We start from the raw sequence: 15,881 nt of genomic DNA, 5'->3' as shown, positions 1-15,881 counted from the left end.
TATCAGCCACCACGCTGCCTGGATCATATGAAAGGACCTATGTACATAATAGGTGCTCAATAAATGTTTACTGAATGAGATCTCTGAAAACTAATCTTATGAACCAAAGCAACCCCAAAGGGGCCCCACTGAAAGGGACCTTTTCTCACTGTACCCAGCTTCTCTTCTCTCACTGAACTACAAATCCTTGAGGGTTGTCAGTCCCTTCTGTTGTGTGTAAACTCCTTAAGAACAAGGGCAACGCACTACTGTGTTACCATCGCCTGATATAAATCTTAACCTAGAATAAATTCATATTAGTGAGTATTAAAGGGAAGAATTAAGGGTGAGAAGGAAGACACAGAACACAACATGTGGATAAAGACGAAGATAAGCCCTGAAGAGGCTGAAAGTGACCACAGACAGCTCTCACTTTTCAGACAAAACTGTCATCACACAGTGAAGCCAGTTTACACTGGAGGGCTCTAAAGTCCTCACTACCCAAATCCCACCGTCGTTGGCGGCCTTTGGTGTGATCTGAGCATTCAGATCTGTAAGCAGGAAATGAGCACCAGGATCTCTGGGTGTCTGGATGACCAGCGAGGTGGGACACAGTTCAGACTGTGCTCTAGCTCACAGCCTTTGATGAAGTGTTCACGGGGCCCCGGGGCTGTAGCACTGTGTTAGCCAGGCATGCCGCATCAAGGCAGGTCAGATTTACAGGTCCTGGCGAAAAATTCTTCAGCTTATTTAGTTTATCTCGCTCTTTTCATGTCAAGCACAAATCATTACAGCACTGTGGACATTTGCTTGATCTGTGATTCGAGTCTGGAAGAATAAAGTTCAAATTGTGTCAAGTCAAGCTGACCCTCGTCAGGACAAGCTGTCTGTGCCAACCCAGAAGGAGGAGACGGCTTTGCTTGGGTTTCCCGTTACTACGGAAAAGAAGACCTTTGTGAAGGAGGACGCATATTAGTAAAGTACGAACATACTGGAGATAAGGCAACATGGACAGTAATTTTCAAAGGAAGATATGCAAATAGACAGTGACCCATGCAAACAATTAGGGAAATGCAGATGTCTTTCACACCTGTCAGGAGGCTATTCTAAAAAAGACAGAAGATAACCAGTTGGAGGAGGGTGGGTAGGAAAAGGAGCTTGAGTCTTCTGTTGATAAAGATGTAAACTGATGCAGACATTAGGGAGGACAAAGTGGAAGTTGCTGGGATTAAACACAGAGTGACCATGCTATCCACAGAGCCCAGTTCTGAGTACCCACCCATATATGAGAACCAGTCTGGAGAGAAATGTCTGCCCTCCATAGCAACATTTACCACAGCCACATTAACTAAGTGATGCCAACAGATGAATGAACGGACAAATGAAATGTGATGTGTGCACACAGTACAACATTGATCAGCTGTGCAAAGAAGAAAGGTCAACTATTTGCTTGGTACGGCATGAGTGATCAGAGAATATCATCCTAAGTAATATGAGCCGGGCACAGACAGACAGACATCGAGTCTTCTCATTTATATGCAGAGTCTAAGCAATCAAGCTATCAGAAGCAGAGCACAGGGTATCGGGAACTGAAGCCCAGGTGTCGGGGAGGATGTGGGCAACGATCAAAGGGCGCAAACTTCAGACGGGAAGAATGTGTGAGTTCTCCTAGATCTACTGCAGACTGATACATACAGCCAATAGCAAGAATGCTAGGAGTAAACTTCAGATCTCACCACTACAAAAAAAATGTTACACAGTTGCACTGACAGACATGGTAATTAGCTTACTTTAGATATTCCTCATAATTCATAATTCATAACATCTCTTTATGCCCTATAAATGAACGCAATTATGAGTGTCAACTCATAATGACTTTACAGAGATTCTCGGCATTTTTAAGAGCAGCCACAGAACGGCACCATTCTTTATGAACAGAACGCTGTCCCATGAATGTTCTCTAACCAATAGCACATCAAGAGAAAGTGAAGACCACCACCGAAAACAGCACACACAGCCAGCCCTCCTCACAACTAAGGCTTGAATAGACCCATGTCCTCCAGGGGAAATTCCTAGGTATCGCTAGTTGTAGAAGGGAAGACAGCACGTATCCACAAATGGGCGAAAAGCAGTGACAACCAGTCTGGACTGTGCCCAAGTCTACAGGCTACAGCATGGCTGGAGAACCAAATGTTTGGACAGTATGCTGAGCCAGGGTCAGGAGGGCTGGATCCTTCATAGGACTATTAAACAACAAAGCACACGACTTCATGTGAGGAGCTTCCCCTAAAGCTCAGGAACTTGAAGAGAAGCCTTGCTAGACACCTGTGATCCAGCACTCAGGAAGTTAAGGCAGGAGGATGGCTGTGCATTTGAGATTAGCTTGCCTATGGGCTACATTGCCTCACATGAGAGAAACTCACCAAAGTGAAACTTCTGAGAACTTGATAATGATTGAACACATGAGGGTGACAGTCACCACAGACATGGCGAGCCAACGAGCGCAGTGAATTTAACGTAAGTCGCCTTAAAAACTCTATGTGGTAGGGAAGCTAGCATGTGCCGAGCTTATGACGAGAGTAAAGGAGAACACGAGGTCCCACTGCTCCACTGCCCACTGTCCAGGCTACACAGTTCCAGTGGCACAGGAAGATCCTCCTGACACAGGCTTCAAGAGCCTGAAGTTTTACACATTCTGTAATTCCCTGCTTGGACCCACACACATGAAGTGGCCTTTGGATCATTAGTTTCTAGGGCTGTTTGTCTAGTCAAGGGCAGCATGAACGGCAAGTCTGCTCAGCAATAGAATCTGTCACTGTCGGTGATGTCATCGCCAGATATTTATACATCGGTGTCCTTGTCAGTGACATCATCACCGGATGATGTCACCCCTTATCAGCTTGTTAGTGGCAGTCCTCATCCCCAGGTGGCAGCATCACAGGATAAGGATACAGGTGGCTTGGCTCAGCAGTAAGTGTATTAAAGGGTGAGAGAAGAGTAGGTGGAAAGGGAGGGAGAAAAGAATGGAGGGAAAGGAGGAGAAAGGGGAGGAGGGAAGAGGATAGCAGAGTATATATGGACATGTTCTGTCAAGACTGGGTGTGGATTTAAAAGTCACAGGGAGGCGGTGGGAATCACTGGTGAACTTACAGTGAGGAAAGTGACACAGTCAAAGCTTCCCTCCCTCCCTCGCTCACACACTGGCCCTTAGGCACAGGCCTCAAAGAAGCTCATGGAGCTGCTGGGAAGCCACCGGGAAACACTGGTGATGGAGGATCTCTGCCAAGGGCTTCACAGGTGAGCTAGGAATTCTGCTTAGAGGAGACAAGGTGACTTCCAGTGGACTTTAATATTCTTCCACAGATTTCCCTGCACTTAGAAAGTTCAGTTAAAAGAAACAGGCAGCATCCACAGAGCTTCAAACATACATTTAGATTTCTTTCTAGCTATCAGGTAGGTACCTAGCATGACCAGGCTTCCCCAGATCAGCACTTTCATGTCTGAGTGCCTGAGCCTCTGCCCTCCTGCTGCCCCAGCCTTCTGGCCTCCAGGAGCACACCAGGTACTTCTACTCCTCAGACAATGCCTTGCCAGCCCCTCCTCCACACAGAGCCTGAGGCCAAAGTCAGGTAGATTCTCACCTGCATATTAAGCTTAGCTCTCTTCCCCCACCCCAGGTTTTAATAATTTCTTAGCAGGGTCATGGTAGTGGTTTCTAAATGGCTCATTGTCTTTTCTCGTCTTCCATCAGTTTGAATCCAGGATGGCAGCTCATTCCGCCATTCAACAAATGGATGTTATGTGTCAAGAGACTTTTCCAGGGAACAAAACAGTCAAGGTCCTTGTTTCTCACAGACTGATGGTCTTGACACACCGTTATGATGTAGTCAAGAAAAAGAAGCTTTCAGCGGTGGCAAATATTATAAAGCGAATACAAATAGTGTGTCAGAGAGTGGAGGGGAAGTCGGGTTGTCATGAGGGTCTTTGGGGCAGATCACTGTTGAGTTCAAAGCCGGATGACATGGAGTGATCGATCCATTGCTGTCTGGGAGCAAAGAGTTTCAGCAGAAAAATAACAAGATGACATCACCCGGTGAGCAGGAACACGGGTTTGGAACATTTCCAACAGAATCGGGGAAGGGGGAAGGGAGAGAAGAAGGGAAGGGAAGGAAGACAGGAGGGGGAAAAGCCAGGCCCGTGGCTCACCCACATGTGGAGAACCACCAAGGAGCAGAAAAGGAGGTGCCTAGAGAGGCTGACAGGGTGAGAGAAGCTGACCGGTGTGTGACATCAGGAAGCCCAGGGCAAGAGGATTCTCTGGAGCAGAGTGGGGGTCACCATCACCATGTCTGCTGCTGCTGCTGCTGCAAGACTGTATGTCAGTAGGCATTGCCTCACTGAGCTCCGGAAGACAGAAGTCGATAGGGACTCTCTCAAGAAGAATTTGAGTTGGTGTGAGCAGATAAAGAAGAAATAGCAAAGCCCCAAGAAGCTTGTCTATCTATGCAGCTCCTTGGAATCAAAGTAATGTGGTATTTTGTCACCTGGTTTTATGTGAGTGCATGCGTGTGTGCATGTATGCATGTGTAGTCCAGAGGTTGATACATTCCTCAATGTTCTCCACTTTAGTTTTCGAGACAGCTCTCTCACTACATGTGAAACTCACCAAAATTTGGCGTGACTGGCATGCCCTCTAGCCACAGGGTCCCTGTCTACGTCTGCTCCTGAGGGCAGGAATTATAGCGGTACACTACCTGACCTTGTACCATAAACGCATTACTGACTGAACCATTTCCCCTGGCCAGTGCTTGCCATTTTAAAGTTCAGCCCCTTTCCTCTGGGATACAAGAGTTTTCACCATGTGACTCTTGGCAACTCTATAAAGTTACCTTCTTACATCCACCCACTTCCCACCTCCTTGGTAACTTGTGATAACTGTAACATAAGTCACTTCCTTTACACACCTCACCCTCTCTGGATCCCTCAGATGTACCCTAAGTACTTTCCACTGAAATATCCCACTCCCCAACACAAACACACCCAACAGGACAAATACCAACACACAACCCTTGGATCATATCCAGGAGGCTTATGAGGGTTAATTGTGGTGTCACTGGACATGTCCGTAAAAGATTATACACATTGCATTAACTGTGGAGGAGATCCACCCTAAACATAGGCAGTGTCCTCAAGGCTGAGGTTCTAGACTGAGGAATCAGGAGAAATCCAGGTGACAGCGGGTGAGCTCACCCCTCGGCTTCCTAGTTGGAGGCACCATCAGGACCACCTCAATTTCCCTGCCAGAAGAGACTGTGGGGCGATACAATCCCTCCTCCCCCTGTTTTCTACCATCTGGCTTTGCATCTCAGCAACAAGGCCAGTAACTACGCTACCCACACTCCCATAAGCAGCAAGGTTGACTGCGTGGGGGTTTGTGCAGAGTACCGCCATCAATTAGTCAACAGGCTCTGGAGTCAACTAAGAACCACACCTTTGGGAATGTCTATGAGGCTTTCCCAGAAAGGCTGCACTGAGGATGAAAGACCCTGTCTCCAGTCAGGGGAACTTTCCAGCAATTGGCTCAGGGAATGGCCGGTGCTTACTCCTTGCTGGATGATGACTGCCCAGGAGCCCTTCGGCCCTCTGTGTCAGACTGAGACCAATAAGGCAGCCAGCTTCTGCCTGCTGAGCTGCTCCTGGGTTCTCGGTCTCTCTCCACCATGCAGAGTCACTGTTAAACTACCTGGTCACACATGCCAGCCCATCTAATCCCCCTTTAAAATCCTCATGCATCCTATTGGTTCTGTTCCTCTGGAGAACGGTCAGTTACATCAGCACCTTCTCACAGTGAGCTGTGGGACTGTGGTTAAACCTTTGGTGGGCTCGCTGGTGCTCACTTCCCAGCATTCCCCTCTGCCCATCAGCCCTGCCACTCACTCATCCCACCCCTCACGCAGCATGCAACTCACACTCGGCCATTTCCAGGTCAGGAGCCCTCAAGCCTCTGACTGGAAGCCATGCTGCTGACTCTTCCTGGCGCATCAAGTACCAGCTGGCCAGTCGTCTCTACTTGAAGCCTTCTAGAGCCCGGCTGTCCCTACTCCTGCCAACGCTATGTGCGAACTCCTCCATTTCCAGAGCCCCGACTCCACTAACTGCAGCTAGGAGTACCCACCCACGGAAAAGCCACACTGATACCACACTCCTCGGTTCACTCAGAGGAACCAGACATCCGGGACGATGATTCACTTTAACCTCCTTCATTCCCTGCATATTGTGACCTTAAAAAAGACTTGTCAACAAAGGACACACTGTTTGTTATAGCTGTAGGCTTTGACTTACGCTGTGCTCCAGATTGACTGTGGCCTCTTCCCAGCCAATCTCACACTTGTGGTTTGCCTTTCAGGAACTCTGCAGGCTCCTGTGCCTTTTCCTCACGTTTTCTACACAGGGGTTAACTCTGCCTTTGGGTATTTAAATCCCTTTGACAGGAGTAAGAAGGACATCAATTATTTCAGCTCAGATGCAAACCTGAGACTCGCATAAATTAGGGGGACAGTGTTGTGATGAGGATAATTCGAGATGTTCTCTTAGTGACAGAACCCAGAATTCCTCAGAACTTGATGAGGGTCAGTGTGTTTATCTCTTAGGCCTGAGTTAAACTTTTCTCTCTGGCCCTTGGCCTTAAGAGCTGACTCAAAGGGACCAGATATAGATCTCTCCTGAGAGACACAGCCAGAGCATGTCCAGTACAGAGGTCAATGCTAGCAGCAAACCACTGAACTGAGAACAGGACCCCCTTTGGGGGAATTAGAGGAAGGATTGAAAGAGCTGAAGGAGCTTGCAACATCGTAAGAACAACAAAATCAACCAACAAGAACCCCCAGAGCTTCCAGGAACTGAACCACCAACCAAAGAGTATTCGTGGAGCGACCCAGGGCTCCAACTGCATATGTAGCAGAGAATAGCCTTGTTGGGGCACCAGTGGAAGGGGAAACCCTTAGTCCTGCCAAGGTTGGACCCCCAGTACAGGGGAATGTTGGGGGGCAGTAAGGAGGGGGATGGGGGAACACCCGTATGGGGGAGGGCATGGGGATGGGAGCTTATGGACAGGAAACCGGGAAAGGGAATACTATTTGAAATCTAAGTAAGGAATTATATCTAATAAAAATTTTTTTCTTTAGTTTAAAAAAAAAACTGACTCAAACGTGCTGAAGAGATGCCCGGTGGTTAAAAGCACTGTCTAGTGTTGCCGAACATCAAAGCTCAGTTCCCAGCTCCCACATGGTGGCTCACAACCACCCGTGACTCCAGTTCCATGGGCTCCCACTTCTGGCCTCTGTGGGCACTGCACACAAATCCATGCAGACACAGCACGTGTGCCCATAAAATAAAAATAACTAAGTCTTAATCAAAATAAAAGTGTTGAATCACAGAGACTTGGCTCAGGACTGCAGAACATTCTCCTTGCCGAATGAGCGCCCCACCCCACCCCCACAGCACTGCTCACAGCTCTTCGCCCTCTGCTTGACCCTTTCTGACAGGGAACTTGCCACCCCTTCCATGACAGCAGAGCAAGGAGCACCTCTTACTAAATTTGCATAAATATTCTACCTTGTACAATGGCCCTTTTGATTTGGGTGGCGCCACACGTGGGAATCCTTGTCTGCCTGGGCAATGAGCAAAGCAGAGCTCCATTTTCATCCACTTCTCCACACAAACGCTACACCCAGCCCCTCGCCCCTACCCCCCCAAAATAAAACCAAAACAAGCAAACAGAACAAAACAACCCACCAGGGATCCTAACGAAGTGACTTAAAACACTCATACACAACTGAACTATTAAAGACGTAAAGAAAGAAAAGACCTGATTTTGCGGGCTACCACTGTAGTTGTTTGGGCTTTGTTTGGGGTCGAATCCAGGGACTCCCACAATGCCATGTGAGCACTATAGCTCCGAGCTGCATTTCCCAGGCTTCTTTTCGGGTTTTATTTTGAGATGAGGTCCTACAAACTTGTTCATGTTGGCCATGAACTTGTGATCTTCACGCTACCACCCTTTTCGTAGCTTGGGAACATAGGCTTGAACCAGCATGCCCAGCTGAGCAAGAGGAGTCGGGACTCAAACGCCCACATAGTTGCTGGCAGTTAAATGCCTTAGTGGGCTTTGTACGTGTCAGTACAAAAGAGCAACGGTGGCCCCCACGGCTCTCATTGTCTGATGGGAAAAATCAAACTTCTCGGATCTGAATTCTAACCAGAACCCCTCGAGTGCTGTCTTATTATAGAGCTTTTCTTAGTCTGCTCCGTGTGTTGGCTCGCACCCTCGACACACTACCATATTGGCACCCACACGCGGTGCTTCTGTAGGATCAATCCAACGCTAACCGACCTTTGTCTGATTATTGAATATAGAAGGCAACTTATGTGGCCTGGAGACCTGTACCCAAGCTTGATGTGCGTGAATCAATGGTGGAGGGTGTGTGTGTGTCTCACTTCGCTTTCTTGCTGGTTCATTTGAAGCCAACCCTCCTGCTGTTCTGAGCAAGGGCTTTACCTGTGAGGACACTTTCTTTTGTTCTCCAAGTGTCCCAATTACTTCCCCTGCTGCCTTCACAGCTTCCTGAGTATCCCAGCAGCCTGCTTCTGTGCAAGCCTGCCTTCAGTCCTTGAATGGATGGTAGGAGGTGTGTTCCCAGAAACACCTATGTGGTGTCTAAAGTAGCCCCAAAGCCCCGAGTTAAAGTTATTTCCTCACAGTGATTATCCCAGGTGTTTAGAGTTCACTGTGTCTGTGTCTCTGTGTGTGTGTGTGCCTGCATATTGCAAGCATTCACATGCCACTGTGTGTGTGTGTGTGTGTGTGTGTGTGTGTGTGTGTGTGTGTGTGTGTGTGTAGATCAGGGATAACTCGTATGAGTCATTGTCTTCGCCCTCCCCCCACTTCTCTCTTCCATTTATCCAGCCCAGGGGATGGAACTTGGGTCCTCAGGCTCCATGGCAAGTGTCCCTACCACTGTGCCATCTCACAGGGTCCCTAATCATGTGTCTATTAACAATAGCGATCTTTCTAAGAAATGCATCAGTTCTTAGAATGCATCTAAGTTCTTCTGGCACTGTGGGGATATTGTAAGGCCATGACCCTGGATGGTACACAATGCCACACCACACCCATAGGCTAATGGTCCACAGGCACACAGGGCACACAGGGCACACAGGGCACACAGGCACATAAGACTGTATGGCCTCACCTAGTGTTCCTCAGCCACAACCCTGTCCATTGTGCTACTGTGATGAATACTGTAGCATTCCACTGTGACCCAACCGTGAGGGCATGTGCATCTCAACAGGCCTACACAACTCACTCACCAGAGCAAGGAAGCAGTGTGTCATGTATGAGGACAGTGTGGTTGTTGTGATGTCACCAGACAGGGATGTTCCAATGACACGTTGCTGTTGAACACATGATTCATTATGTTCTGGTATAGCCTCTGCCACACTCATGGTTCACTACTGACCAGCATGTGGTCACATGATGGAACAGGAAGGTGGGGAGATCTCAATTTATCTCCATAAAACCAACTGCGCCCATTTCAGCTGCCTTCTCTGTGGCTAGGAACACTGGAAATCCATACTTCCTCTGTCTAAATGTGACCTCCCATCAGTGTTATTCCTGAAGCTCAATGATATTTAGTGGTCCCTGAGGGACAACAGGCTACTTTCAGTCCTCATCCTCTAGTTACTATGAAGCTTAAAGATCACCCTGAGCAAGGCTGCCTGCACCCCCGGGATAACAGAGCGCACTCACGGTATCCGCCACAGAGAGGTTCCAGGCCCCTCCTAAGGAAGTGGACCTGTGGATGAGGAGCCTGAGCAAACAGCCTGACATTTTACGGAATTAAAATAAGCTGCTTAAAGCTGGGAGATTTGAGAGAAATCTCAGGAACGGCTGGCGCACGTCCCACTGATTGGCAAGTGCAAATGAGAACGCTGATCATTATTTTGCACCACGGTTTATTATGACACGTGGCTGCCAAAAATCAAAGTCAGGGCCCGGCAGAAAACAGCTACCAGCTGCATAACCGGCTCCCATTTAGCCGTTCCACCCACAGCCATGTCTCTGATTAGCTGGAAGCCTGAGGACGGGGATAGGTTAAATCGTAAGAGGGTTAAAGTATTGGCCGAGATTGAAATGTCACAGAGTGTCGGGGGAGGGGAGCACCAGCAATGACGGGGTGATTTCCCTGGAGCACTCCGGTGTCCTAAAGACCCATGATGCGTTAGAGAATGATGGGCTCTGAGACGTTCCCTGCTTTTGGAGTGGCACACATGCCTGGCCTGGAAGAGGTTGGCATAGCAACTCTGCACCGGTCACCGTGAGTCACAGAGCTCCCAGGCTCACAAAATGGCCACCTGAATGAGGCTAGTCCTCACAGTGAGGACAAGCTGCACAGAGCATTTCTCTGGGTTTTTTTCTCTTGGCAAGCACAAGCTCTCCATCTTGTGACTAAAGACAGGTCATTTGCTGAATGAACAGTGTTCGTGATTCGTGGAGAGATTTACTCTCTGTACGTTCCCTACGTAAATAAGGTTATGTTCAGGCACAAACGAGGTATTTGTCCCTGACAAGAAACAAAATTCCCCATGAGCTACAGAGTGATGTACCCAGAATAAACTTTTAGTGGCTGCCTTTTCTTAAAAAGGTGCATCACACTAGAAAAAAGTTGTTTACCTCTTCGTAGTAGGTCCCTGGAAATCTGGATCATACCTCCTTGGGTCACCTGCATTTAAAACAAAGATCTTTTTAAGTATAGAGGCCAAAGAAGTAGCAAATAAATTAATATAAATTATTGTCAAGGAGAAACCTTCTCCTTGGCTGACCCATTCTTCTGTGCAACGCTCAGTCCTTGTTTTGTCCACTGAAATAACAGGTGTGCTCTGGTCACATTTGTCAAGATCTTGTCCTCTCTCCAGTGAGAGGCAGGACCACAGGGACCACATTCCCCATGTGTTGGGAAAATGTCTTCCTGCAGAGAGCATCACCTTGAAGGTGTTTGGGGGACAGCGAATCTGGGGGACCCTTGAAAGCTGCTCATCCATTCTATCATCTGCCATGGCCCAGTGTAATGGAGGACCCGTGAGGTGCACATCCCAACTGGAGATGCTACGCATGCAGCCCTTCCTTAGCAGCCAGTCCTCCGGCTTTCACTCAAGAAGTCCAGTTATCAGCCCTTGCAGACTTCTGCCCTATCGACTGCATATTGTAAGTTTCTTTCACATTCAAAAAAAAAAAAGAAAGAAAATAAGAAAGTGACATTCAAAAAGACCTACTGGCAGACACTGCTATACTATGGTGGTGCTACAATACTCCTGTCCTTGCCCTTTAGCCTTTTGACAAAAGAATGGCCTTTGTCTGTAACAAGTTATAGTACCGTGTTCTGTAAAGTTTCCACTGGCCAAAGGACTGCAGTTGTAAACTCCAACCCCAGGGCTCCTCCCTGTGAGTGCTCCAACCTCTTTCTCTAGACATTTGGGTCTGTTATAAAATTGGTCCTGAATCAAAGACAGGATCACAGAAGCATAGAGGAAAGCCTTCTGGGTGTCAGCAACTTGGCACTAGTTTCACAAAGTGAAAGCATGCTAGAGAACTCAGAGGCCCCTGGGGGTGGGTACAGGCAGGGCAGGGCAGCAAAGGCATAGATTTGCAATGGAAATCCAGGAGCCAAGCAGCCTTCGAATATGTCGAACCACCTGTGATACACACAACGTCTGAGGAGGCCCAGGGGGTCTGTAAGGCATGGCTGGTCTTCATTTTAGAGAGCAGAGTCTGCATACAGATGCATTCAGCAAGGCCATGTCTACTTCCACTTGAACAAGGAGTACTCCATGTAGAACAATCAATGGGATACTAAGTCACGTGGTGCTATGGTCTGAGTGCTTACATCCTTCATTGCTGTTGAAAACACTCGAAGCAACAGTACCAAAGAGTAGGTCCCAAAGCCAGTATAGCACGATTTTCCTCAGTCCCTCTTCTTAGAAATCAAAACCTTCATCGCTGTGGGGAGGGGTTAGTGAGCCCTGTGGAAACGTGACTAAGTAATAAGGGAATCGTAGATTGAATGGTAACAATGCCCCCCCAAGGCAACGGATGCAAAGAGCTACCTATCCTTTACAAAGCCCTGTCTCCTGGCATGTTAAGATACCATGGTCTCCATGTTGCTAACTTTCCTTATGGGAAGACACAGCAAAAAACACCACCTTGGGAGGACAGCTGCCTTATCCAGACACCAAACCTGCCAGTGCCTCAGTCTTGGACTCTGAGGTGTCTACACTATAGGCACCATATGAAATAAACTGTAGTCGGAAACTACAAACTATCCACCCTAGAGTATTTGCTAGAATACAGAAGCAGGCTAGGTTAGAACAGAAATAGATGTAGGTGTGGTAACAACCTTAAATGCATGCACAAGTGCATGCGTGTGCACACCCATGGAGAGGAAAAAAGACAGTTTGAAACTAGAATTCAGTCATATTGCAAGTCAATGCATACCTGTTGTGTGCTTTGTGTGGCACTACAGGGGTCAGGAAAGTGAATGAGTCACACTCTGTCTTCAACACAAGGGGAAAAGTACAAATGTACATTATAGGCAAAGTATGGTCAATAGAGGCACGCAAGGAGTGTTGTGAGTCCTACGGCATTAGTGCCGTAGTCAGTGTGAGTGACTATGGAAGGCTCACAAATCAGCCAAATCTTTAGATTATAGCAGAGATAAAACTTGTAGAGATGGATGAAGTGAGAGAGATGAGGATGGAGAACATTTCTGTAGGAGTGATGGACAGGCCAGGTCACCAGAGTGGTGGATAACAGGATAAAAGGACCACGAAATGAAACTGAATAGGTAGTGTGCAATCAGAATACATATAGACAAAAAATAGGGTTAGAATTTGTGTCGTTCATTATAGACCACAGGGAATCAGAGAATGTCTTCGAGCAAAGTAATGAGATAAGAGGAACCATGATACAAAGAACAGTCTAGGGCATAGAGTTCCATAGGAGAGCTCCTGCCTGGTATGTGCAAGCCTTTGTGGTCCATCCTCAGCCACCCCCCAAAGCAATCTAGCAGTCGTGTGCAGGTTGCATTGATGAACATAATCCAAGGAGATGACCAAGGAGGCTACTGTAGTAACAGTGGTGGGAGTTGATGTGAGTCACTGCCATGTTGTGATGGAAAAGAAGGAATTCGAGATTCAAGGTCACAAAGTACAGGGATATAACTTAGGGATGTGCTGACCATGAGCAGGTAACTCTAGCCAGATCTGTCACTTTTCAAGTCTTTGTGTCCATATCCCCAAATGAGACTAATGCTGTATCTATCCTATGGGTTAACATGGGGGTGAATTAGCACTGGTCCAGTGATTAGAACAGTTTGTGAATCTTAGTAAGCTGCATGAGTGCTTGTTAGAAGTGCTAGCATCACATGTGAAGAACAAGCATAACCTAGTAAATTGGAAGGGAAAAGATATATAGCAAAGATAATTCCAAATCAAATGATTCCAGGTTCTCTGGGATCTAGTTTCATTTCTGTTGCTAGAATGAAAATATTCTGACAAAAAGCAACCGAGGAACAAAAGAGGTTTATTTGGTACTCGATCCCAGATTTCAGCTCACCCGATGTCAGGAACAAAGAGAAATGGATGCACACATGCTCACTTGCTTTCTTTTGCTCAGCTCAATTTCTTCATGATTCCCCGCCTAGGGAATGGTGCTTCCCACAGTGGGTTGAGTCTTCCCACATCCACTAACTGATAAACCCACCAAGGACATGTCCACAGACCAACAAGAAGCAGACAATCACCCATTGAGACTTTCTTACTGGGTGGTTTAGGTTGTATCAAGTTGACAGTTAAAGCTAAGGCTCACCCTCCGTAACCTATAATCCTTTATCATTCTGGTCTCATACTAGGTTTAAAGAGGGCTGATTTTTTTTTTAATTGCTGATGGTGTTAGTAGAAGAGCATTATGCAAGTATAATCACTTGTAAAGTAGATCTAAGAGAATATATAAATGTTGCTTTGGTCTCTTTGAAGATGAATTGTTTGGCTGAGTGTTCAACATGAGAACTAGAGTCTGCAGGAAACATTCCAGAGTAAGAGTCAAAAAGAGCATAAGAGGCAAGAGATGAGCAGGGAGGCTGTGAAATGCTGTCTCTGGACATGACTGGGCTATTGCACACATTGCACACAGCATCTCTGGTTGCCTGCCCCAAACAGGTACAAGATCAAGCCAGTTACTCCATCATGGATAGGAGATAGGTTTACAAGGCTCTACCCCTTAGCCAAGGTACTCTTGGCATTTGATGACTGCATGGGGGAGGGGAGAGAACTGTTTATCTTTGAGGGTTTTGCCACACGTATGTTTCTCATACTCCAGTAGATGCATGATGTATAGGCAACACTAATTGAATTTAGTGGTGTATGTGTGTGTGTGGTGTACATGTATTGGAGGAAATGTTGCAGAAGTCTAGGAGGTATTGGAGGGGTGAGATGATCACAACACATTATATATATATATATATATATATATATATATATATGTAAATTTTTAAAATAACTTTGAAAAATGTTTCAAGTTGCAGATTTGGAAGGAACAGCTTAAAATCTCTTCAGTAATGCTTTACAATACAATAATGCTTTACATCAATAGATTGTATGTTGAAATGATGATGTTTAGTTTATACTGGATTAAGTAAACTGTGGCACTAAATTTAAAAAGAAAAATGAAAACTGGAGTCTTGAAAGAGAACACAACCCAGAGAAAACTGGAAGTCATAAAATTTGTGTCAAGGGGTTGGGGATTTAGCTCAGTGGTAGAGCGCTTGCCTAGCAAGCGCAAGGCCCTGGGTTCGGTCCCCAGCTCCGAAAAAAAGAAAAAAGAAAAAGAAGAAAAAAAGAGAAAGAAAAAGAAAAAGAAAAAAAATTGTGTGTCAAGGAGAGAGAAACTCTAGAAAGGCACTCCTCAGATCTGCTATGTGCATAGCACTGTTACTATGGCAATAATATCATCTCACACCAGTTTAGCATCAAATGCCACACTCTATGGAATGCTTTACTTATTATTTTGTCTAGGTAATCTGACTCTAGGTGTTTAAAGATGTAGACAATGAGGCACAGAGAGACCAAGGACCATGCCCATGGTGACAGAGTTGATGAATGTCCCACCACAAGTCAACTCGTTGCCCATTTAATGGTAACCAAACTGACCCCAGGGTCCAATGGTACAGGACAAACTCCAATGAGAAGCCTGTTAAGTGTTTCCTGGTGGAGTTGGTTTCTGTGCACTTCAATACCAGGTTTTGACTCATTACCAGCTTCTCTTATTTGAGCTACTGGTATGGCTGCCTCACTAGAGAGTTTTAGGTGTCTGCATACTCTATCTGGAAACTTGAGTCCTGTGTCACCATGCACAGAAGCAGGTCTCTAATGCTGCTTCTTTCTTCTGCCTGTTCCCAGGCTGTGGGCAACTTGTTCTGGTTTGAACTCAAGGGTGAATTGGGCTGGTCACATTCTCTATCCCAGGAGTGTAACATTAGACTAAACAGTGAGTAGGAAACGGGGCCTATAAGACATAAACCTTAGCGATGAGAGATTTAGAGAAATCTGTCATTTGGAGCCAGCAAGATAACTCACTGAGTAAAGATGTTTGCTGACAGCTAAGCCTGATGACCTGAGATTGATTTCCAGGCCTCATACTGGAAGGAGAAAATCAGCTCCAGAAAACTGTCCTCTGAGGATCTGCAAGCACAACTTGGCACACACCTCCCCAGCACTACATAAACATAAATACAAAAATAAAAGCGTAAATGCATTAATTTTTTTAAAAGAGAAAGAGGAATTTATTCTTT

At 46.5% G+C, this 15,881-nt stretch overlaps 1 protein-coding gene across 8 annotated transcripts in view; it reads right to left on the bottom strand.

The window, feature by feature from the left end:
- The window catches only part of Slc44a5 (solute carrier family 44, member 5), a 295,495-nt gene that overhangs the window by 95,013 nt on the left and 184,601 nt on the right, over positions 1-15,881 (bottom strand). For all 8 annotated transcript variants that reach the window (XM_039102810.2, XM_017591005.3, XM_017591006.3 and 5 more), the window contains one exon: positions 10,712-10,760. In XM_039102810.2, coding sequence (XP_038958738.1) covers positions 10,712-10,760 — 49 coding nt within the window. The remainder of the gene's footprint in view (positions 1-10,711; positions 10,761-15,881) is intronic.

This window comes from Rattus norvegicus, chromosome 2 (genome assembly GCF_036323735.1).
Source record: "Rattus norvegicus strain BN/NHsdMcwi chromosome 2, GRCr8, whole genome shotgun sequence".
In the NCBI taxonomy this organism is placed as follows: Eukaryota; Metazoa; Chordata; class Mammalia; order Rodentia; family Muridae; genus Rattus; species Rattus norvegicus.
This window is presented reverse-complemented; position numbering and strand designations above follow the sequence as displayed.